Source organism: Gobio gobio (genome assembly GCF_949357685.1).
Source record: "Gobio gobio genome assembly, chromosome: 25".
Classification (NCBI taxonomy): domain Eukaryota; kingdom Metazoa; phylum Chordata; class Actinopteri; order Cypriniformes; family Gobionidae; genus Gobio; species Gobio gobio.
Genome location: NC_137121.1, coordinates 18,641,425 through 18,665,706, shown reverse-complemented (window position 1 = coordinate 18,665,706; position 24,282 = coordinate 18,641,425). Strand labels below are relative to the sequence as shown.

The 24,282-nt window shown below is 39.0% G+C and overlaps 1 protein-coding gene and 1 long non-coding RNA gene across 2 annotated transcripts in view; one reads left to right on the top strand and one right to left on the bottom strand.

Moving 5' to 3' along the window:
• Positions 1 to 24,282, bottom strand: part of met (MET proto-oncogene, receptor tyrosine kinase) — a gene marked incomplete at its 5' end in the record, with an annotated part of 53,365 nt that overhangs the window by 10,627 nt on the left and 18,456 nt on the right. The window contains 16 exon segments of the mRNA XM_079809411.1: positions 580 to 816; positions 1,255 to 1,395; positions 2,007 to 2,163; positions 4,297 to 4,446; positions 8,015 to 8,233; positions 13,437 to 13,536; positions 13,652 to 13,813; positions 13,923 to 14,059; positions 14,511 to 14,613; positions 15,087 to 15,247; positions 16,301 to 16,314; positions 16,317 to 16,419; positions 16,421 to 16,452; positions 16,455 to 16,479; positions 16,673 to 16,807; positions 21,904 to 22,095. Coding sequence (XP_079665537.1) covers positions 580 to 816; positions 1,255 to 1,395; positions 2,007 to 2,163; positions 4,297 to 4,446; positions 8,015 to 8,233; positions 13,437 to 13,536; positions 13,652 to 13,813; positions 13,923 to 14,059; positions 14,511 to 14,613; positions 15,087 to 15,247; positions 16,301 to 16,314; positions 16,317 to 16,419; positions 16,421 to 16,452; positions 16,455 to 16,479; positions 16,673 to 16,807; positions 21,904 to 22,095 — 2,068 coding nt within the window.
• LOC307121706 lies at positions 4,383 to 15,275 on the top strand. The gene is made up of 3 exons (XR_013815977.1): positions 4,383 to 4,485; positions 6,896 to 6,963; positions 15,201 to 15,275. It is a non-coding gene; the product is annotated as an uncharacterized lncRNA (long non-coding RNA).

Genomic DNA, 24,282 nt, shown 5'->3' with positions numbered 1-24,282 from the left:
AAACTTTGTTAAAAGAATGCTTTTTTTTTCTTTAGATATCAGGACAGTTGTATCACCCTGACATTTTTTTATTTATACCCCTAAAATATCAAAATTAACTTTAGTTCATCCTTGTATTCAGGTGTGTTCAAGTCATTTTATGTAAAATTTCTGTTTCAAATGAATGCCGTTCTGTTGAACTTTCTATTCATCAAAGAAAAATGTATAATTGTTTCAACAAAAATATTAAGCAGCACAGCTGTTTATAACATTGACAATAATAAGAAATGTTTCTTGAGTAGCAAATCAGCATATTAGAATGATTTCTGAAGGATCATGTGACACTGAAGACTGGAGTAATGATGCTGAATATTCAGCTTTGCCATTACTGGAATACATTACATTTTAAAATATATTAAGATAGAAATGGCATAGTGATTTTAAACTATAATAATATTTCACAATATGACTGTTTTACTGTAAGACTACAGTAAGACTTCTTCCAAAAACAAAACAAAAAAATCTTACCAACCCTAAATGTTTGGATATCAACAAGCAGTCATGACCATCATTTTAATACTGATATCTGTGTCTCCTCACCTCTCCCGATTATCTCATTCACATGTAAGAGCAGATCTTCCCGGGCGATGACCACGTGCTGCACTTCCTTTAGCAGCTCAGGATGGAGGCTGCCCAGATCTATGGGTGCATTAGAGGGCAACAGTGGAGACACCAGATCCCCTTCCATCTGCCCCAGCATTGGGGACAGATCCACATGGGCATGTGCGTAGAGATGAGGCCGGCAGGACTCTGTCTGCGATAGAGGCAAGTTTTGGTCTGCAAAGCAATGGGTTCGAGAGGTCAAAAGTTAATGACTTGTTCGCAGAGGCCTGGGGTCACCTGAACAAAGCAGAGAAAGTCTGGGAGGCAGTGTCATTACACCAACTACAAAGAGCTGAGGAAATTCTAAACCCAGCTATACAGATGAGAGGGGATTTTTTTTTGTCTTTTCAGACAAAAAAAGAGGCAGAGGCAAAGCAAGGGAGCATGTAATATCTTCAGAGAGTGAGTGGAGAGAGCAGAGAGTCAGGTCATAAAGCGTATGTGTTTGGAGAACTGGAAAAAAAGTTGCCTTTCAGCAATGATCTAAGACCAGTCTTCACTATCCAGAGCCGTGAAGAGAAAAAAGGCAAAGCTGGTCTGAGATCAGCAGATAAGGCAAACCTCCACCAGCGGTGTGTTTTGAGCGAGACGCAGCGAAGCGTGAGAACATACCCTCAAGCAAAGTGGTTCTATAGTCCACCGACTCGTGAGAGACCATTTCATTAGTCGGACTGACACTCCTCGCGTTTGCCAACATGTCCAAGTGCGGAATGTGAGCCCGGCCGTCATACCAAACCATAGCCTTAGCTAAATCTACAACCAGAGAGAGACAGAGAATGAGAGAGACCAAGGAGAGGTGAGAGAAAAAAGGGACAGATCGCTCCACCATTGACTTAAGCAGTATCAACTCCCACAAACAAACCCAGAAACCTCTTTATTACTCTTTCTTTATCTTACACTCTCATGTCATTCAAATTCAGTTCATATCAAATAACCATCATCAAGTTCAACATCTCTGGTTATGAAAGCAGCTGGAATCAGAGGTGGTTGCTAAACTTCTAAATGAAAAGGGAGCTGTGCTATTACTGCCACAAAAAAAAGCAAGAAAACTGCATAAGATATTAAAACATGTTTTTCTTGATATTAATCTTAGATATTTTTGCCTGGAAAATACAGATAGATAACAATTTTCTTGCAGGACAGGCTTATGCGCTGCATCTAAAGTTGTTTTGAATAATAAAGTTTTCCATTCTGGATATAAAAGTCGATATTTGCATTATTTTTTGGTAGATGTAACTGCCCTTTAGTCATACAAATGATGTGGAACATTTGCATGTAAAGTGTTTTTACATTTATCTTGAAAAAGCCACAGTAGGCATCAAAAACAGCTAAAAGCTTATAAATGAAAACAGACAGTCACACACCATCAATATGCTTCTTCCTCTTGACCCAAACAAAGACTCCGATGAGGAGCAGGAGAAGGATGGACACACACACCCCTCCTGTTATCAGTATCCTGTAGTCCTGGTCTTGAGCCAAGACCACACGACCTAGGATCACAGATGATGTGGCCTGCTTCCACTGCAATGAATACAAAAAAATTACTTCACGTTATTTTCAGTAAATATTAGTGACCACATTGATATTAGCACCAAATTTTTTAAAACTATTTTGATTATTATTATTATACAATCACTTTGGCAGGATTTTAAGCTATAACAAAGATAAATACACTATATTGTCAAAAGTATTGGGACACCCCTCCAAATCACTGGACCGCCACTGGACTCTAGAGCAGTGGAGAAGTGTTCTCTGGAGTGGCGAATCAAGCTTCTCTGTCTGGCTATCCGATGGACAAGTCTGGGTTTGGCGGTTGCCAGGAGAACGGTACTTGCCTGACTGCATTGTGCCAAGTGTAAAGTTTGGTGGAGAGGGGATTATGGTGTGGGGGTTGTTTTTCAGCCGCTTAATTCCAGTGAAAGGAACTCTTAATGCTTCAGCATACCAAAACATTATGGACAATTTCATGCTCCCAACTTTGTGGCAAAATATGGCAACTCCATATTAAACCCTATGGATTAAGAATGGGATGTCATTAAAGTTCATGTGCATGTAAAAGCAGGAGTCCCGAAACTGGCAATATGGTGTATTTTAACCTCTTAATCGTCACCGTCCCGCTGGCGGGACACCTGGCTTTTTTTTTTTTGACCGCCTTTTTTCGTATCATATATTTGAGTAATTATTATAAATTAGGTATCATTCAAAAGCTTACAAACTCAAAAATCATCCTGTGAAAACCGTTTTGAAATTGGACGTTGTGTTACCATGGAAATGGTACTTTAAATTCTTCTAGCGGGCTCCTCCCCTAGTGGGCGTGTCATGTTTCATATTACAACATATATTTTAACTACGTTATAATCAAAATCTTTTCTAATCTTGACAAAACACATATCGTCGGAAAGGTCTGAATCTCAAGGTTCCATATTTGGTGACTGTTTTGTGATAGAAGTGACATTTGGACAGAAATTTACAGGAAAATGCATAAAAAAAACAATCAATGTAATTTCAATGACACCCGGTGGCTATTTTTGGTATTGCGCCTAAACAATCTCATGGGAACTTCAATTTTTGTGATATTAACTTCAAATTTGGAACACAACTTGGTTAGACATATGGCTTTGATTTTATAGTAATTTTAGATTAAAACATTTTTGTAAAATAATTAGATAATTTGGATAGTGCATTTTCATGTGTATTCTCAAAAAGGGGGGTGACAGTTAAGAGGTTAAATAAAAAAAAAATTATTATACAAAATAACATTATATTATATAATTATTTTTAGAGCAGCATCTGTCTGATTAATTAGCAAAAATTCTAGCCCAAAAGTAAAATCAAATATTATTACAGACCAAAAAATACAAGCACGTATATACAAAGCTACAACTAGGGAACATCCATGCCACCACATCTGCAGCACATTTGCTTCAGATTTCATATGCCGCGAATTGTTTAGATTTGAACCTCCAACATCACAACAATCCATCTAGAAACATCCTCAGGGAGCGTTTACACTCAGAGAGAGGGCTTCACTGCTCATAAAGCAGCATGGCAAAATGAAACGCACACATCCACTGCAGGCAGGAGGGGAAATTGGATCAGAGATAGAGCCTCTCTTATGTGGTCCAGTGTTATTGAGTTTGGGCTGAGATGAGTTTTACCGCGCCATATTGTGATGGGGTCAGATTAGAGCATCGTGTCACACGCACGCTGTCCGTCTCTCCCTGACAGATAAGCACTTTATGCTGAGGCCAACGTTTCCTTGATCTTTGCACCAATCATATCAGACTGTCTGGGGCCTGAATCGGGGCCTGAAACGTTTTTTAATGTCCTTGTTGAGCTAATGGTGGCCAGAAAGAAAATACTAGCGAGGCATCTTATCAGGTGTAGCCTGATATATAAAAATTACAATATGAACACCTTTGAGGAAATTATTCATTGATAATAATCCTCATATCCAAGAGATATGCGTTTAGGAAACTATCATTGTTTGGCAACCCAGAGGCCTCTGCTAAGATCAGAAATAGCTTGCGTTTGGTACTTTGAGAGGCTTCTGGAACAAGCAGGGCAGAGCTGGCTGGCTGACGAGTGGCTCTTATGGGGGCCGTCTGGATTGGAGTAGTCTGAAGTGGGGCAGAGAATGAAAGAGTCTTGTACCTCCACCTCCAGCTCTTTGGCAGCTGTCTGGAGCTCCATGGGTATGGTGCATTCGAGCGTGTTGCCCACCAAAGTGACGCTCTCACAAGCCCGGTTCGAAACTCTCAGCACTTCGCCGTTTTTCACCGCCTCTTGATTCACAGGGGGGACCTGCAGGGGGAAATGAGAGAGAATGAGAGAAGCAGAAAGGTAAGATGACAAAAAACTTGCCCGTCTTTAAATTCCCCCATGACTGAGCGTGTATATGGGGCGTATAGATTGTGCAGCGTCTACCCCTCTAAACCCAGCCAGCTCTGGTGTATGGAGCAGAGCAGAAGGCAATAAAGGCAGCGATCACATTCCTCACATGACAGCCTGGGCTTTACAGATTGGACACACTCCACTACTGCACCTGTTACCATACAGCACCGGCCAGCCTGAGATCCAATGCGAACAGACGCACATACACTTACAAGTAATACCCAGCTCCCTAGAGGAGATTAGGCCATTCACAAAAAGCAAATGATCACAACTTAAAAAAAGAGATTTTTTTAAGGTAACTATGGAAGCTTGTTTCCGCCACAGAATGTTTTTTTAAAAGTAATTGCGACTTTTTATCTCACAATTCTGACCTTTTTTCCTCGCAATTCTGATTTTTTTTCCTCAGAATTGCGTGGCAATCTGAATTGCGTGATGTAAAGTCACAATTGCGAGTTTATATCTCGAATATCTGACCTTTTTCCACACATTTGCAAGTTTATCTGACTTTTTTTCTAAGAATTGTGAGAAAATATATTATAACACGCAATTGTCAGAGATAAAGTCAGAATTGTGAGATATAAATATATATTTTTTTTTATAGATTTATATTTCGCAATTCTGACCTTATAACACTCAATTCTGACTATAACACACAATTCTGACTTTATAACACTCGATTATGACTTTATAACTCAGAATTGCAAGTTGTAAACACAATTGTGAGATAAGAAGTTGCAATTATCTTGTAAAATGTTTTATTCTGTGGTGGAAACACCTGCACTGAATATACACACAGACATATACAGTGGGGCAAAAAAGTATTTAGTCAGCCACCAATTGTGCAAGTTCTCCCACTTAAAAAGATGAGAGAGGCCTGTAATTTTCATCATAGGTACACTTCAACTATGAGACAGAATGAGAAAAAAAATCCAGAAAATCACATTGTCTGATTTTTAAAGAATTTATTTGCAAATTATGGTGGAAAATAAGTATTTGGTCAATAACAAAAGTTAATCTCAATACTTTGTTATATACCCTTTGTTGGCAATGACAGAGGTCAAGTCTCCACAAGGTTTTTACACACTGTTGCTGGTATTTTGGCCCATTCCTCCATGCAGATCTCCTCTAGAGCAGTGATGTTTTGGGGCTGTCGCTGGGCAACACGGATTTTCAACTCCCTCCGAAGATTTTCTATGGGGTTGAGATCTGGAGACTGGCTAGGCCACTCCAGGACCTTGAAATGCTTCTTACGAAGCCACTCCTTCGTTGCCCGGGCGGTGTGTTTGGGATCATTGTCATGCTGAAAGACCCAGCCACGTTTCATCTTCCATGCCTGTGATGATGGAAGGAAGTTTTTACTCAAAATCTCACAATACATGGCCCATTCATTCTTTCCTTTACACGGATCAGTCGTCCTGGTCCCGTTGCAGAAAAACAACCCCAAAGCATGATGTTTCCACCCCCATGCTTCACAGTAGGTATGGTGTTCTTTGGATGCAACTCAGCATTCTTTCTCCTTCAAACACGACAAGTTGAGTTTTTACCAAAAAGTTATATTTTGGTTTCATCTGACCATATGACATTCACCCAATCCTCTTCTGGATCATCCAAATGCTCTCTAGCAAACTTCAGACGGGCCCGGACATGTACTGGCTTAAGCAGGGGGACACGTCTGGCACTGCAGGATTTGAGTCCCTGGCGACGTAGTGTGTTACTGATGGTAGCCTTTGTAACTTTGGTCCCAGCTCTCTGCAGGTCATTCACAAGGTCCCCCCCGTGTGGTTCTGGGATTTTTGCTCACCGTTCTTGTGATCATTTTGATCCCACGGGGTGAGATCTTGCGTGGAGCCCCAGATCGAGGGAGATTATCAGTGGTCTTGTATGTCTTCCAATTTCTAATAATTGCTCCCACAGTTGATTTCTTAACACCAAGCTGCTTACCTATTGCAGATTCAGTCTTCCCAGCCTGGTGCAGGTCTACAATTTTGGTCCTGGTGTCCTTTGACAGCTCTTTGGTCTTGGCCATAGTGGAGTTTGGAGTCTGACTGTTTGAGGTTGTGGACAAGTGTCTTTTATACTGATAACGAGTTCAAACAGGTGCCATTAGGACAGAGGAGCCTCTTAAAGAAGAAGTTACAGGTCTGTGAGAGCCAGAAATCTTGCTTTTTTGTAGGTGACCAAATACTTATTTTCCACCATAATTTGCAAATAAATTCTTTAAATATCAGACAATGTGATTTTTCTGGAAAATTATAGGCCTCTCATCTTTTTAAGTGGGAGAACTTGCACAATTGGTGGCTAACTAAATACTTTTTTTGCCCCACTGTATTATAATTTTTTTTTCATTCTTCTCACCCAGATCAATCAACCATGGGAAAAACTCTAGATACAGGACGCAATAAGACCCTATGCTTATGAGACAAACAGGTTAGTCCTTCAATATACTTTAAAAAAAGTATAATATATTTCCAATGTTTTTTTTTCTATGTATTGTTGTATATTCTGTAATACCTGTCAAACAAGGTTGTATATAATTTTATGTTGCAATATAAAATATGTATTTATGCATTTATATATTTTTTTAAATAACATTTTTATTTAAATAAAACAGATATAAATAAATAAATAAAGTGTGTGTATAAACAATTATTTTTCATTAAATACTATGATTTTATATAATTCAAAGGTATTAAAATGTAATTTAAATAAATACAAGTTACTTAAAAAAAAACTACCACTTAAATAGCAAACGTCCAGGCAAAATCTCCATTGGCACCAGTAACACTCACAATCTCTGACATTTTGATAAACCCCTCGAGCATCAGCAGTGCTGCCAAGTGCAATTTTATTTCCCTAAAGAAGGCCTTAAGTATCAAGCTGCAAAATCTAAACAAACAGACTGCATGGGAATGAAAGTGCATGATCTGAGTGATAGGGCAGTTTAATGACAATTAAGCTAAACTGAGCCTGCTGTTGTGCCCATTATTGAATATATAGTGGCTTTAAATGAGCCTGAGCGGTACACAACGTTTAGTGTGTGTGTGTGTGTGTATCTATGTCCCGAGAGGGGTACGGAGGGATTTGATGCGGAGGTCTCGCATGGGAAGAAAAAGTAGAATCTCACGCGACCTCTCTCCCCCCTCCCCTTCACAACAGCTGCATTTGACTATTGAGTGGTGGTTTCGGAGAGAGAAAAAAAAAGAGTCTACTCTTATATTTCATTGTTAAAAACGTGGGTTTTTTCATCAGTCTACCCTCACCAGGGCAAAGGATCTCACCATCAATATGTCAGAGGCTGTAACCTTCAGGGAGCGAGAACAATGTGAAAGATGGAGGTGCGCAATGGGAAACGAACTAAACTTCCTGTTTTGTTTCAGTATTGTTTCCTTCCAACTCAATGAGCAATGTGAATCACTGTGTATGTGTGTTTGTCTGAGATCAAATACCAAACTGCCTTACTGCAGAGCATCGCTCTTACCTCAATCTCCAGAATGCTCTTGTCGCCTCTCGTTGTAACGGTGGGCATCTTAAAGTGCTCTAACTTGGGATCTTCCACATACAGTAGGTCGTACTGATCGGTGGAGAAACCGTCTAACACGAAGGCCATTTTTGTGGCAACTGGAGGCTGAACACCGAGGCCTTTCAGGGAGGGTGTGATACAAAGGATATTTTGCTTATCCTCATCATGACTGCAGGTCTAGGCATAGAGAAAAAGACAAACACAAATATTAGCCATCTCTGTCATTATAGTTGTGCCAAGTCAATGCTGAGGCATGTTGCATTCTTTTGTGTGGCCAATTCCCTTCATCTTTTGTTTGTTTAGGAGCAAATCATCTTTACATTTAAGATTCATACAAGGATTTAGTGTTTAACCAGGGGCCAAGTTTTCTCAAGGGTCGGGGTGATTACATGACTGAGCATATTTAAGTTTTCAGATTTCAAAGGCTTTCTAGAAAACATTCAAACGGCAAACATAATTTACATTACATTCACATTTATGCATTTGACAGATGCCAAAATTCTGCAGATGCATGTTCTGTGTTTCAGTGAACATAGTGAATTGTTATCATTCAAAATAACTATTGTCTGTTTGAATATATTTAAAAATGTAATTTATTCCTGTGATGGCAAAGCTGAATTTACTCCAGTCTTCAGTGTCACATGATCCTTCAGAAATCATTCTAATATGCTGATTTGCTGCTCAAGAAACCTTTGTACATCTGTGATTTTTCATGGAAAGTTCAAAAGAACAGTTTGAAACAGAAATCTTTTGTAAAATTACAAATGTCACTTTTGATCAATTTAATGTGCCCTTGCTGAATAAAAGTAATCACTTCTCAAAAAAAATTAATTCTTACTGACCCCAAACCTTTGAACAGTAGTGCATATAACCAGATGTGAGACACATTAGTTTGCATAGCATTCGTCGCAAACTTTAAGGGCAGTGGACAAGGAGCTTTTGAGAGATTTAAGATCTGTTTCAATGCAATTATGCATGAGTTACAACTCAAAAGCTTCACATGCCAGCTGTGGCTCCAGCCCTGCCAGGTCTGGCCACACACCATTTTCATTCCACATTATAACACCACAACTGCCCATTTTACAGTATGCCTGTTATTTGCACGTCACCAGCATTTAATTAGCTATCCTCATGTGAACGTTCCACTTCATAAAGCATAACCCTAGAGCAAGAGACATATTCAAATTGTTCAATGCCATTATTCATTGGCATAAGGCATCTGAGTCGACTTTGCTCCAAGACTTGCATCCAGCAAACCTGTGTCTCCCTCTGCACACTTGGCAGGTTAACAATGCTCTAGAGTATAAAAACAAAGAAATTCTCACTTCACATAAGAGTCGCTTCAGAGTCAAAGTCCCATTAGGTCACAGTAAGTGTTTTTAATCACATAAAAGCCATTGATATTTTAAATAAATGTAAATAAATTGAGTTCACATACAGATCAGATACTCAATTTTAGAGAGAATGGATAAAGATAGATAAATACCTTAACAAAGTAACTGAATGCTATTTCTCACTATATACACTGATCAGGCATAACATTATGACCTAATATTGTTTTGGTCCAACTTTTGCTGCCAAAACAGCCCTGACCCGTCGAGGCATGGACTCCACTAGACCCCTGAAGGTGTGCTGTGGTATCTGGCACCAAGATGTTAGCAGTAGATTGTTTAAGTCCTATAGATTGTTTAAGGCGAGGTGGGGCCTTCATGGATTGGATTTGTTTGTTCAGCACAACCCACAGATGCTCGATTGGATTGAGATCTGGGGAATTTGGAGGCCAAGTCAACACCTCAAACTCGTGCTCCTCAAACCATTCCCGAACCATTTTTGCTTTGTGGCAAAATCCTGCTGAAATAGGCCACAGCAACCAGGAAATACCGTATCCATGAAAGGGTGTACATGGTCTGCAACAATGCTTAGGTAGGTGGTACGTGTCAAAGTAACATCCACATGGTTGGCAGGACCCAAGGTTTCCCACCAGAACATTGCCAAAGCATCACACTGCCTCCGCCAGCTTGCCTTCTTCCCAAAGTGCATCCTAGTGCCACATGTTCCCCAGGTAAGCAACGTGGTCAGCATGGGTACCCTGAAAGGTCTGTGGCTATGCCTCCCCATACGCAACAAACTGCGATGCACTGTGTATTCTGACACCTTTTTTTATCAGAACCAGCATTAACTTCTTGAGCAATTTGAGCTACAGTAGCTTATATATATATATATATATATATATATATTCTGTATATACTCACTATATAATTCCTGACAACATCTTTCCTTAAACCATGCTCTTTGTTGAGCAATATTCCAGATGGAAATCAAACATACAGCTCTACACGTTCCTAACCATTATCACTGAGGAGAGCGAACTATAGAAAAATCTTTGCAAATTAACACATCTTTTTGAATAGCAAATATTTGCATATTTAGAGATCTAAAGGCTCATCAGCTGAGACTAGTCAAATAATTGTAGAAGTTTGGCTTGGTGTGCTGCTCGAAAAACACAACGTTTAATTGTTTAGAATAGATCGAGTATCTCAAAGGGCTTATAGGGGGGTTGGATAACAGCTGCTAAAGAAAGCAGCCAAAGGGTGATGGGAGACACCGAAAACATTTCAAACTGGTGTTTGGGGAATAGTTATACCCGTTGTCAGTTAAAGTGATGTTTATTGCAGGATTTTCATGGGAAGTTATCATATATGCATTTAAACTCTGATATAACCACATTTTATGGCTCCTTTCAGTGTGGTTTTGATGTTTATTAATACATCAATACATATGAACTAGAGGTTGACCAATATTAGAATTCACTGATATGATGCGTTTAACGGAAGGCAATAAACAGATTATAGATTACTTAAAGTTCTTAGTCTTTCCTTTCTGTAACAGGGTTGCCTAGAGAGAAGCTTTACAATGAGAGAGTTCACAATTAATTAAAAGCCTAATATAGTTTGACTCATCCAATAATAACCAGGAAAAATGTTTATGCATAATGCAGGGCTTATAAACTATCCCAAAATACATGGACTCTTATTTTGAAATGTCTATGCTTTACTACTTCCAGATGCTGTTTCAAAAATAGAAGGGAGATAAAACATTCTCTTTTACATTCATCTTCACATATTATTACAATACAAAAACCATGACTTATACATATCAAAATTCATCAACAGTGGATAATAAGCAACCCCTTGGCATAAACAATGCAGCGTTTTGACTTTGAACGTAAAGTACTCACATTTATTTAGTTCAATCAAAGATTTTTGAAGTTTAAGACATATTAAAATGATAATTAGGATTTAAGATATTTCAGATTTATATGGCCTTAAATTTGATCAAACTGAATTCAAGACATTCCAAGACTTCTTAGAGACCAGAGTGAACCCTGTTTTAAAGGGGGTAAAGTTAAAACTTTCGAGACTTTTGGATATCATAAGGCAAAGTGGAGTAAGGTGTCAGCAAGAACATACTGAGATGAGAAAGCCAGATTTTGGTATGTATAGAGACAGATCTAGCATGAAAATTACCCCCTTTGAATCCCAAAAACAGGTGTTTGTTCTTGCTAGAAACCCCACTGTGGTGTCTGGAGCATGTTAGAGTCCTGTTAACACCCCTCACTTCCTAAAGGAAAGTCCAGGACAAAGCGAAACTTGAACATGACCCTTGGTTAGAAACAAGAAGAATATGATGCCATACCCCTAAACAAATAAAACCCTCTCAGGTTTGCTCCTGATCGTGGACAGTGCCAATCGCCAGCAACAAGCTGCAGCCTGTGAAAAATGCTTTTCATGTTGGTGGGAAAGGCGAGATTGGCTGATCCCCGGATTAAGCAGAGATCTCAGAAGTAGATATTCAAGAACGCTCTTGAGATTTCTTCCATTTGTCCTGAGCCACCACAATTTGCCTTGGTTCTTTACGCTTCTTCATTTGGCCCGCAGAGCTTTTCAGTGCAAGAGGAACTAAAATGCAACTGATGGAGGGATTCACAGTGTCCTCAAGAAATCGAGATCACCGTCTGCTTTTCTTTCATTTTAGGCCTGTCAGCAGCTAGATGGTGAATGCAGCCCACAAGAAACCTGAGCTACTGACCGCGTTTCTGTTTCGGCCATCGTTGATCGAACCTCGGCGTAACAATGACAGCTCAACTCGGGTTACACAGTGTGATTCAGAAAAAAGCTGACAGAAGACAGGAAGTGTTCGACCACAATGCTCCCCAATAAAAGTGAGGGGGGAAAAAACAGTAAACCTCTTGTGCTACACAAATTAGGAAAAGAATATTGTCCCAACCCCCACTGTTTATAGAGAAGAATTTACAGGCTGACAGCTGCAGAGTCATCTTAAATCATTTGGAAGGAGAGCCTGCATTGTATGCGGTCTCTGCCTTAAGAACAAAAGGCGGAAATATTCCTCTTTCAAGTGAGCTCAAAATCATTGGCAAACCCATCATGTGCTTTTTAAAACGACACTATCCACTTGGCAACAAGTACAGTATCTTTGATTTGAGATAAGCGAGGGAGATAATTACCGTAAGTACCCTGATGTTTAGGGGAGGGACGTTTTAAGTGTGAATGGAAATGAAGAGATACAATCAGAATGAAGATGTGTGCGAGTACGAGTCCTGTCTTGGACTATAACAAGACTTTGTATGCTTAAGATTAGATAGCTTTGTTCGCATGCACTGTTCCACTGCACGACCACACTCCACCCCCAGAGAAATCAGATAAGCGGAAACTGTGTGTAAATGAGTATTTGTCTGGTCCCATTGAGAAAGGAGCAGTTTAGGTCAACCGCAGCTCTCAGGAGATGAGATGTGAAAGTGTTTCCAAATGGCTGAAGAAACTTGAATAGACAACATTTTTGACAAATTATATTAAAAATATATATATATTTGAATGCATTTAAATTAAATGAATAAAAAAAAAACATTTAATTTAATTTTAAACTTTCCTGTAATTTAAAGCTTTCCAAATGGATAAAGAATGAGACATATAAAAAAGAATAAATAACTAAATATCAATTCATCTAAAAACTCTAGAAATTACAGGAAAAAAAGGATTTTCAAAAAATTTATAAAGAAATTTCGACAGGGGTAAAGATGACATAAAAATACATTTAATTTAAAAACCACAAATAAAAAAAATCTATTTTTTAAAAATATATATATTTTGGGAGCTAGAAAGTGATAATCATATCAAGAACACTGTATGTGATTTTTCCATTTTCCACAAATACAGTTCTGAAACATTGCTTCCTTTATTTCTCAGATCGGCAGATCTGTTTCTCTGTTCAGTGGGGTTAATGATACTAACATGCCTGTGACATGGGAGGAGAGGTATTTGATGTCTCTGCACTCTGTGTGGGCCGTGTACAGTACACTCACCACTTCGAAGAGTTTGCCCTCTGTGGCGGCAGTGAGAACCATCTGAGGTTGGAGAGCTGAGTGGAGGAAGATACCATTCACTGTCACTGTGCTTCCTCCACTGTGGACATACAAAACAGAAAAAAACTTGCTGTTAAATGCATATATGCACTCTTCCAGTTGAACCCCAACTTCAAGCATATGTTAAGTAGCTCAATGTTAGGGTCAGGACTGACCTGATAAAGGAATGCTTGGGCTGGATGCTGGAGATGTGTGGATTCTCGTTGTAGGTGTAGCTGACAGGAGCTTCACGAATCACTCCATCAATGTGCAGCAGTACCTTGTGTTGGGGTGGTGATGACTGAGGTGTTCGACAAGTCAACATTGTGGCTGAAATACTGCAGAAAGGCAAACACACACAAACAAAATGTACTGTATGCATAATAGTGGTGTTTAAAAATAGATGTATATATATGCTTTCTAGTAGATTTGTAGACAAGAGCAAACCTCTGCAGGACACAGGTAGCGTTTCCCAGGGTAACCAGTTGCGAATTTCCACTGTCCAGGAATGATCCTGTGATAGTGAGCATTGTTCCGCCAGACTTTGGTCCGAACTCTGGGAAGATCTCTGTGATAACTGGGTTCTAGACAGATAAAACATTGTGTTAGTAAAGTAAAACGAATTCACACATTAAGGGTCTTTGACAGAAATAACATTGATGACATTCGCATCGGTTTTTATTTTTATTGCACCATGCTAGGGAGCCCTAACGTGGTTTAGATCTCATTGGTCCAAAATCCTGCTCCAAAGTCCACATATCTGTATAGTACATATTACACAAACATGCTAATTGACTTATATTTTTTGTCTTTATGGCAGCATTTCGCTTACAGTGTAGACAGAAAATGTATTTGCCGCTGGTTAGGACACTATGTAACCTTAACCCAACTCCAAATAATAAGGGGGAAAAAAGAATAGAATAACATCCTTGGGTCCTTGTGCACTATGAAAACCGCAATACTGGACAAAAGTCAAAAATACATTACTCGAATGTGTGTTGAAGTAATTATACTGTGATTTGTAACGATTCTTACCACAAATGAGAAACCGTCTTTCTGGGCCTGTTCCTTGCCACTGCGCACCCTGACCACGGAGTCAATGCTGGATGCGTTCACATGATCTAGTCCGCAGACCAACCTGACATACAACACAAAGACATAAACATCTCCCGCCACTAAAACAGCGAACAAGACGTGGTTGTAAACTAGTGGAGTAAGCAGGCTATTAGTCCTCACTAATTTAATGATTACCGTACTACTCGGCAGAAACTACACAGGAGCTATTCTCCGAGGGAATTTCTCCTTTCCTCTCACAATAGGAGGGCTGTAGGGTGGTATGTCCGGGGGCACAAAAGCTCATGAGTTTTGTCTTAATGGTACTATAGTTTGACATGGAAGGCCGAGATGCACAATAGAGCACTTTTGCAGACCAATTTAATGTTCTGCAGGGTTGCAACACGAGCACTATGTTGAGAATGTGACCTAGTGCGTTTCTGAAGTTGAATTTACACAGAGTGCGAGAGGATTTGCTTACATTCAAGTGCAATGTTTATTCATTTACAACTAACTAACAATGCAAACGTATTTTAAATAAATTATTGATCAACTTACCGATTATTGCTACTGTCTTTCCTCTCCAATTTACACTTTGTTCCAGCGACGACCACATTGATCAGCTTGGTATCAAAGCGATCTTTCTTATTAAAACCAAAGTTTTTGCCACAGATTGTCACCTTTGTGTGGCCTCCGAGTGGAGCAGAGGAAGGGGAAATCTAGAAAAAGAAAGAAGAAGCTGTGAGGTAAAATTGTGACAGTGTTTTTCTTTCAGTGCCTGCCCTCCTGCTGTGTGTCTTTATGCCAAGCATTTTCTCTGCTCATGAGGTTGGTAACCACTGACAATAATTTGTTTTGGTTGTATGGACACTCTGAAGGCAGGGGGTCTTCCAGTAAATGTTGATGGAGACAAAAAAAAAACAAGAACAAAACAACCTTCCCGTCTTCCTTTGTGCTTTAGTCTCTTGTGATAAAACTGCCCTTTAGGTTGAGCCACCAGCTGAAGTTAAGAACCCTAAAGGTGAAGTGGGTCAGTTTTTCAATGGTAAAATACTGCACATATATACCAGCTTAACATGCCCACACAACTGTAAGCAAGCCTTTAGTAAGTTAATTAAAATAATAATAAAAAAGTTAATTTATGTTCCCTTTAATAAGTAATCAAAATAAATACATGTATTTATTTATGTCTATTGTATTAAATAAAAATAAGTAAACACATACATACAGTGAAATAAAATAAATAATATACAACACCCCCCCACCCTTATTTTATTTTATTCATAATATGTGTTTAAAACATTTTTGTTTTCTGTATGGTGTCTGAATGTCCTGATTCTGAGATTTTAGTTCTTTATTGGTAAGCATGTGGAGTCGCTTTAAACACATGGACGACAAGGCCTCATTTTGGCTCAGAGTTAATAATTACGTGTTCAGAGCACCAGTTATCATAAGCAAAGAGCTCTTAAACAAATACAAATATAGTTCAGCCAACTTCTAAATCCAAGGCATGGATTTAGAAGAAGGGCACAGAAGGGCAAACAAATTCCTTCTGATATTTAGAATCAATTTACGTCTTTAAAAGAAGACCAGAGGTCCTTGAAATCCATGCATCAGTGCTTATCCCTGAAAATATCAATGAAGGTCAGAGGTTCATATGTGCTCTCTATACTTAGAAAGCACTCATTCTATTAGCTATGTACTATTAGCTGCTTTAAAACCATGGTAATGTTGTTTGTGACAAGGCGGGGGGGGGGGGGGGGGGGGGTTACCGTGGTGATGAGGAGGGGCAGGAGTCCTGGATCCAATGGGATGGGGAGCACTGAGGAGCCCTCGTGCAGCGATCGGTGGTCTTGCACCATCCACAGCCCATGAAGGCCGGGGCCAAGAGGACAAGAGCTACAAGTCCACAGTTGTTCACATCAGGGCCTATCAGAGGAACCTTAGACACCTGAGGGGGCACGCACAAACAATTTCACATTTTAGATTTCATTTATCAGATGATTTTTCAGAGGAGACTTTACTTACTAATGTCTCTTTTTTTGTTGCAGTCATACCTGTTTATATCAGTTAGTCTAAAATCATCAGGGTGTCTGCCATCTATTCACTAGTGATTTTCCATAAAATGTTTGACCCATTTTCACCTTGTTTCCTGTTACCAACAATAAGGAGCCGTCGTGACGCTGTGGAGACACCAGGGCCATCTCTGAGGACACGGGGAGCGTGTCCAAGCGGAAGTCCACATGCGCCTCAGTCTTGCCAAAGCGGGAAACCACCACCTGTAGAGGATGCCAGCAAAAATGGGTGGCCTTTCACATCAAAAGCCTAAACGGTAAATGCAGGACCTTCATCCAGAATGTTTATGCTGACAAAAAGAGCTCAATAGAATGTTAATCGTTTACTGGAATAAGGCCACATTCCACATTGATGATTAAATGCTGCTATTGCATAATTTAAACCTTGTGTTTCTGGTGTAAGCTATTTATAGATGACACATTCTGTAACAGATCAATAGAGGGTCACATCTTTACATCAATGTTGTTGTTGAGAGTCATATTTAAGGACATTAAGATATTTTGCAGTATGACCTTATTTTCATGACAATTAAGGATATCCCCCCCCCCCAAATAAAGTAATGGAAATCTTCTCAACATTTATTAGTAAAAACAATAATAAAATGAAATAAGGTAACAATTTACCATAAGGTTTCATTAGTTAATGTATTAACTAACATGAGCAAAACATTTCTTACAGTATCTGTGTTAATGCTAGTTAATAAACATACAGTTGTTTTGCATTAACTAATGCTAACAAACACAACATATTATTTTAATAATGCATAAGTAAATGCTGAAATGAACATAATTTGGATAAATAAATGCTGTAGAAGTATTGTTCATTGTAATGAAACCGTATTGTTAAGTGTCACTTAAAAGTTTTTAAAATAAATAAAATAAAATAGTTTAATGGTTTTGGGGTGAAATATGACAAGAATATTGTGAGATTCACCTACATCACTTTCAAAAACCTGAGAATATACAACATCTTATTCCTGAAAACCAAACATTCTGCATGAGTTGGAGCTGGTGCAAAACCCTGTTATTTTTTCCAACCAGGTTATAAAACTTTAAATTACAGCTCATGTCTGGAACTTTCCTTGGGAAAGAGGAAGAATCAAAGGAGGATGCAATCTCTTTGTAAAGGGACAGCCTCTGCTTTGCTATGGATACTGTAATAACCGGTGTCTCTGCCTTTCAGGGCAAAAGATGACAGATTGAACTGCGATGACTGTGGTTGATGGCAAGGAGTGGGAACAGACAAAAGCTTAGGCCTGTAGGCAAGTGCAGACGTAAAGACCTCTGTCTATCTGGCATGTTGGGAGGTGTCAGAACAGTGGCTCCATCCACACACCTGGACTAACATTTATCATGGTTACATTGCAATTACAGGCCTCCAAGACAGCCAACGTCTGAATAGTGCTTGTGCTCCATTAGCGATCAGTGGATCACATCATTAATAGCCCTGGGCTTCGAGCACGGGGCATCTGGTGCTGGAGAGTATGTCATTACTGTGGTTTTAGTGATTTTAGGATGGTGTGCATGACATATCTCCATCTCACTCACTATAGTGCACTAATGTGACTCCTTTTGTGGTCTGTTTTAAAAGCCTAATCTTTAGTAACATATCAGATTAGACTGTGAAAAGTGAAAATGTGCAGTTATTACCTTAAGGAGCTATTACTGCATGATCTTTCACTGGAGCAATGCAATGTAGTCAGGGCAATTCAGTCTCAATATTGTTATATTATATTATATATATATATATATATATATATATATATATATATATATATATATATATATATATATATATATATATATATATATATATATATATATATATATATATATATATATATATATATATATATATAAAATAAAAAATATAATATTTTTAATAATTTTTTTAATTAATTATTATTTTCAATAAATTAAGTCAATTTTATATTGGGAATTTAAAAAAAGAAAAAAAAAAAATATATATATATATATTATGTATATATACTAACATGCTAGTAACATGGCCAAGACCAAAGAGCTGTCCAAAGACACTAGAGACAAAATTGTACACCTCCACAAGGCTGGAAAGGGCTACGGGGAAATTGCCAAGCAGCTTGGTGAAAAAAGGTCCACTGTTGGAGCAATCATTAGAAAATGGAAGAAGCTAAACATGACTGTCAATCTCCCTCGGACTGGGGCTCCATGCAAGATCTCACCTCGTGGGGTCTCAATGATCCTAAGAAAGGTGAGAAATCAGCCCAGAACTACACAGGAGGAGCTGGTCAATGACCTGAAAAGAGCTGGGATCACCGTTTCCAAGGTTACTGTTGGTAATACACTAAGACGTCATGGTTTGAAATCATGCATGGCACGCAAGGTTCCCCTGCTTAAACCAGCACATGTCCAGGCCCGTCTTAAGTTTGCCAATGACCATTTGGATGATCCAGAGGAGTCATGGGAGAAAGTCATGTGGTCAGATGAGACCAAAATAGAACTTTTTGGTCATAATTCCACTAAACGTGTTTGGAGGAAGAAGAATGATGAGTACCATCCCAAGAACACCATCCCTACTGTGAAGCATGGGGGTGGAAGCATCATGCTTTGGAGGTGTTTTTCTGCACATGGGACAGGGCGACCCCACTATATTATAGAGAGGATGACCGGGGCCATGTATTGCGAGATTTTGGGGAACAACCTCCTTCCCTCAGGTAGAGCATTGAAGATGGGTCGAGGCTGGGTCTTCCAACATGACAATGACCCGAAGCACACAGCCAGGATAACCAAGGAGTGGCTCTGTAAGAAGCATATCGAGGTTCTGGCGTGGCCTAGCCAGTCTCCAGACCTAAACCCAATAGAGAATCTTTGGAGGGAGCTCAAACTCTGTGTTTCTCAGCGACAGGCCAGAAACCTGACTGATCTAGAGAAGATCTGTGTGGAGGAGTGGGCCAAAATCCCTCCTGCAGTGTGTGCAAACCTGGTGAAAAACTACAGGAAACGTTTGACCTCTGTAATTGCAAACAAAGGCTACTGTACCAAATATTAACATTGATTTTCTCAGGTGTTCAAATATATATATATATATATATATATATATATATATATATATATATATATATATACAGTGAGGAAAATAAGTATTTGAACACCCTGCTATTTTGCAAGTTCATATATATATATATATATATATATATATATATATATATATATATATATATATATATGTGTGTGTGTGTACACATACACATGCTAGTAGTATTAATATTTAAAATATATATATATTTTTTTCCAATATAATTTTTTTAAATTAATAAAAAATAATACAATTACAAATCATTATATGTATTAGTAATATTTAAAAAATCCCAATATATTATATATAAATAATTATTAATTAAACATTTGAAATTTATAAAAAATATAATATTTTATAATACATATAATGTATATACATATACATTTAATAAATTTAAGTAAATTATAGTTATTTTAAAATTACATTAAAAAATATATATGTATTATTCTGTTTATTGGTGTTGTGCAAATGCGATATGCTACATTCACGATTCCAAAACAAAAACCCAGAGCTAAAACTTGGTGAGTTTCAACTTGGCCCAGAAAGTTTCCAATAGCAATAAGCCATAAAAGGATTTTGAGTCCCAGAAGCAACCAAGCTAAGCCAGTCTTAATTAAGTCCGGGCATGGCAGAAAATGGCTACAAATGGACCCGTTATTGAAGGAGGAATGTTACACACTCTGGGGAAAAACACACACCGCGGAGCCCTAATAACCGTGTGAATTACAGCTCATTGTGTATGTAAGGGAAGTCCTGCTCACAAACACAAGGCAAGGTGTTGAGTTTTTCTCACCGAGAGTGTGGCAGAGTGGGAGCACTTCCTCATACAGAATAAGGGCCACTGGGACCGTTTCTGCCCTGAACCCCTCCTCTTGCCAACCTTTTAAAAAGCTTGTGGGGCTCTTGAAACTTTCATTCACACAATTACCCACTACTCACACTTGCATTCCATATTTTATTGAACTTCATCAGTCTCTCACAATCTTTTTTTTGCATTGCATTGCATTGTCAAGGTCTCTTAAACACTCACCCACTCTCTTTGTCTTTGAAAAAACTCTCTCTCGCTCTCAAATGAGACAGCTGGACTAGCACTCACCCCTTACCAGGCCTCAACATCCAGACAAAAGAGGCGAGAAAAAGTTGAGAGGAAAAAAATTACAAAAAGGAAGACAGAGAGAAGGGAACGACAGCTGCAGCCGTTCCAAGAAAATGCCATGCTAGGACGTGTCATCGAGGCTCAGTGCTTACTATTAACGTACCATTCGATTCCTCCGCCACGCTTCCGTGCAGCTGTCACCCTTTATCTCGCCACTCATTTCTCAAACATTTTCTTGAGGTATTTACAAAATACCACAAGTCTCTAACTAACACTTCCGTTATCAAATAGTCTCATTTATGGAGCTCATGTAGGACAGATTCAATATTTGTGTTCTCTGCCACTCCTACACAATGAACATGTTGAGAAAATATTGATTGGCGAAAGTTTCACTTTGTGTGCTTTTAAGATTGGAGAGCTGGTACAGTGCAGCCCAGAGGTCAAAGGTGACTCAAATGCAAACAGGAAAAGACCATATTTCCCAACCTGCCACTGGCACCTGCATTTTCCTTCATTCAGAGCTGTTTTCACTAGTCACGTACTTACATCCTGCCGATTTGCATGCACAATAAAACAGGGAAATAGTTCTGGCAACAACAGGACTTTGACAAAAAATATTCAGTTTTAAATTTAGATTCTGCAAATGCGTTATAGTTTCTTTTCCCAGAATGAGGTCAGCCATACCTCGTCTAGTACTATGACTCATAAATTCAATTTGAACGTTAACTTTCTAATCCAAACATTATGTAAAAGTTTAGCTTTAACTGTTTTAAAGGGGAATTCAGCACTGACAAGATGGGCTTTTAATAAAACTTGGCTGTCCACGCAGTAGAAACGTGAAATGTTTTTGAAATCTTTGCTACATGACTAGGGCTGTGGGATCCCTTTTAACAAGAACTTCAAAACCCACAATACACTTTCTGTTGATCCAACTGTCCGTGGGCAGGGATACAAAAATGTGAATGTTTTAACAAAAGCCCTGGAGCCTTCAAAAGTCAGCCAGATGGTGCAAAATGACATGATTTGCCTCATCCAGTGGATGTAACAGAAAAAGAGTACACATTGTTCATTATACTAGTACCGACACTGTAAAATTGGCAAACTACTGTACACAGAGGAAAAAAAGCTGAAGCTAACATGTCTCACCTGGATGACGCGTCCCTCAGCTGTGCCTAGGCTGACCACAGTGTGGTTTTTGATTGGCACCACGGCTATGGAAGTGAGAAGCATGTTCCGGAAGCGTCCATGGAAGCAGTCCCGACGTGGGTTGGTCATTGTAACTTCCAGCCGGTAGCCTCTTTCATGTTTCCCACAGCTGAAGGAATCTCCCGCAAAACTCTGGTAACAAAAACAGAAACACATGGACAATTTAAACAAGTGGTATTCTACCTGGCAACAAGCAGAAGCTCTCTGTGGCACATAATAATGTGTGGATGAATTTTGCAGCATTGCCATTTTTTTCCAGAGGACTGGCCTCGAGTTCACCTTGCCAAAAGCAATTTGTGAGTTAGATGCTTTTGGAAAAAAGGGACTTCGGCCCCACACAGTAAAGCTCTATCTAAGCTCGGCATCTACCATTTCATCCTGGCCAATGCAGTTGCGTGTTTTCTCCCATGGTGCTTGGATCATCCTTGCCGCTTTCTGACGGCTGTGCTCACAGATGGCAGGAATTCATGGGAAACTGCTAGGAACGTTGGTCTTGCTGTTGCTCTGTTAGAGCTCTGATTGAGGCCAGCTTTTTTTGGCTGAGATCTCTACAACCTGTGGAGTTTTGGAAGTTTCAGAGAGGCTGTATGGTCCCTAAGATATTAAGGATATTAATATTCATAACACTTCTGTAGCATTTTTTTTTTCACCCCTGAAGTCCAACAGTTATAATTAGGTTTTACATAACCCTCAGAATTAACAATCCATTTGTGCAAACTGCACCTTTAAGACTGTTTTGCATAAAGTGCACAGTATTGTATCTCTGTTATGATTGGCATAGTTCACAGTGTCATTCATCAGCCAGGCCAAGTTTATGAAACCAAATAGGCACTGAGGGAAGAAGCTTTCTGTTGGTAATGTTAAGAGTATTTCTGCACAATGCATCAACATCTTATTTCAAAAGAAAAATCTTGTTTTCCTTGATATGCCCCTTTTAAGAAAACGTTTTGTCTATACTTAAAGGGGTAAAAAAAAAAAATAAGAAGAAGATTTAACTCTGTCATTTACTCACATTCATACACTATAATGCCAAAGGTTTTGGGATGTCTGCCTTTACATGCACATGAACTTTAATGACACCCCATTCTTAATCCGTAGGGTTTAATATGGAGTTGGCCCACCCTTTACAGCTATAACAGCTTCAACTCTTCTGGGAAGGCTTTCCACAAGGTTTAGGAGTGTGATTATGGAAATGTTTGGCCATTCTTTTAGAAGCGCATTTGTGAGGTCAGGCACTGATGTTGGACGAGAAGGCCTGGCTTGCAGTCTCCGCTCTAATTCATCCCAAAGGTGTTCTATCGGGTTAAGCTCAGGACTCTGTGCAAGCCAAACTCACTCATCCATGTTTTTATGGCCCTTGCTTTGTGCACTGGTGCGCAGTCATGTTGGAACGGGAAGGGGCCATGGGAGCATGAAATTGTCCAAAATGTCTTTGTATGCTGAAGCATTAAAGGGTTAGTTCACCCAAAAATGAAAATAATGTCATAAATGACTCACCCTCATGCCGTTCCACACCCGTAAGACCTCCGTTCATCTTCGGAACACAAATTGAGATATTTTTGTTGAAATCTGAAGGCTCAGTGAGGCCTGCATAGGGAGCAAAGCAATTTACACTTCCAAGATCCATTAATGTACTAAAAACATATTTAAATCAGTTCATGTGAGTACAGTGGTTCAATATTAATAGTATAAAGCGACGATAATATTTTTGGTGCGCCAAAAAACCCGATATAACGACTTATATAGTGATAACCGATTTCAAAACATTGCTTCATGAAGCTTCGGAGTGTATCGAATCAAACCGCGTGTCAAAACGCCAAACTACTGAAATCACGTGACTTTGGCGCTCCAAACCACTGAATCGACTCGCTGATTCGATACGCTCAGAAGCTTCATGAAGCAGTGTTTTGAAATCGTTATCACTACACAAGTCGTTATTTAGTTTTTTTTGGCGCACCAAAAATATTATCGTCGCTTTATACTATTAATATTGAACCACTGTATTCACATTAACTGATTTAAATATGTTTTAGTACATTAATGGATCTTGGACGTGTAAATTGCTTTGCTCCCTATGCAGGCCTCACTGAGCCTTCGGATTTCAACAAAAATATCTTAATTTGTGTTCTGAAGATGAACGGAGGTCTTACGGGTGTGGAACGGCATGTAATAAATGAAGGTGAGTAATAAATGACATTATTTTCATTTTTGGGTGAAATAACCCTTTAAGACTTCCTTTCACTGGAACTAAGGGACCAAGTTCAACCCCTGAAAAAAAAAATAAAAAAAAAAAATAATTCACACCATAATACCCCCTCC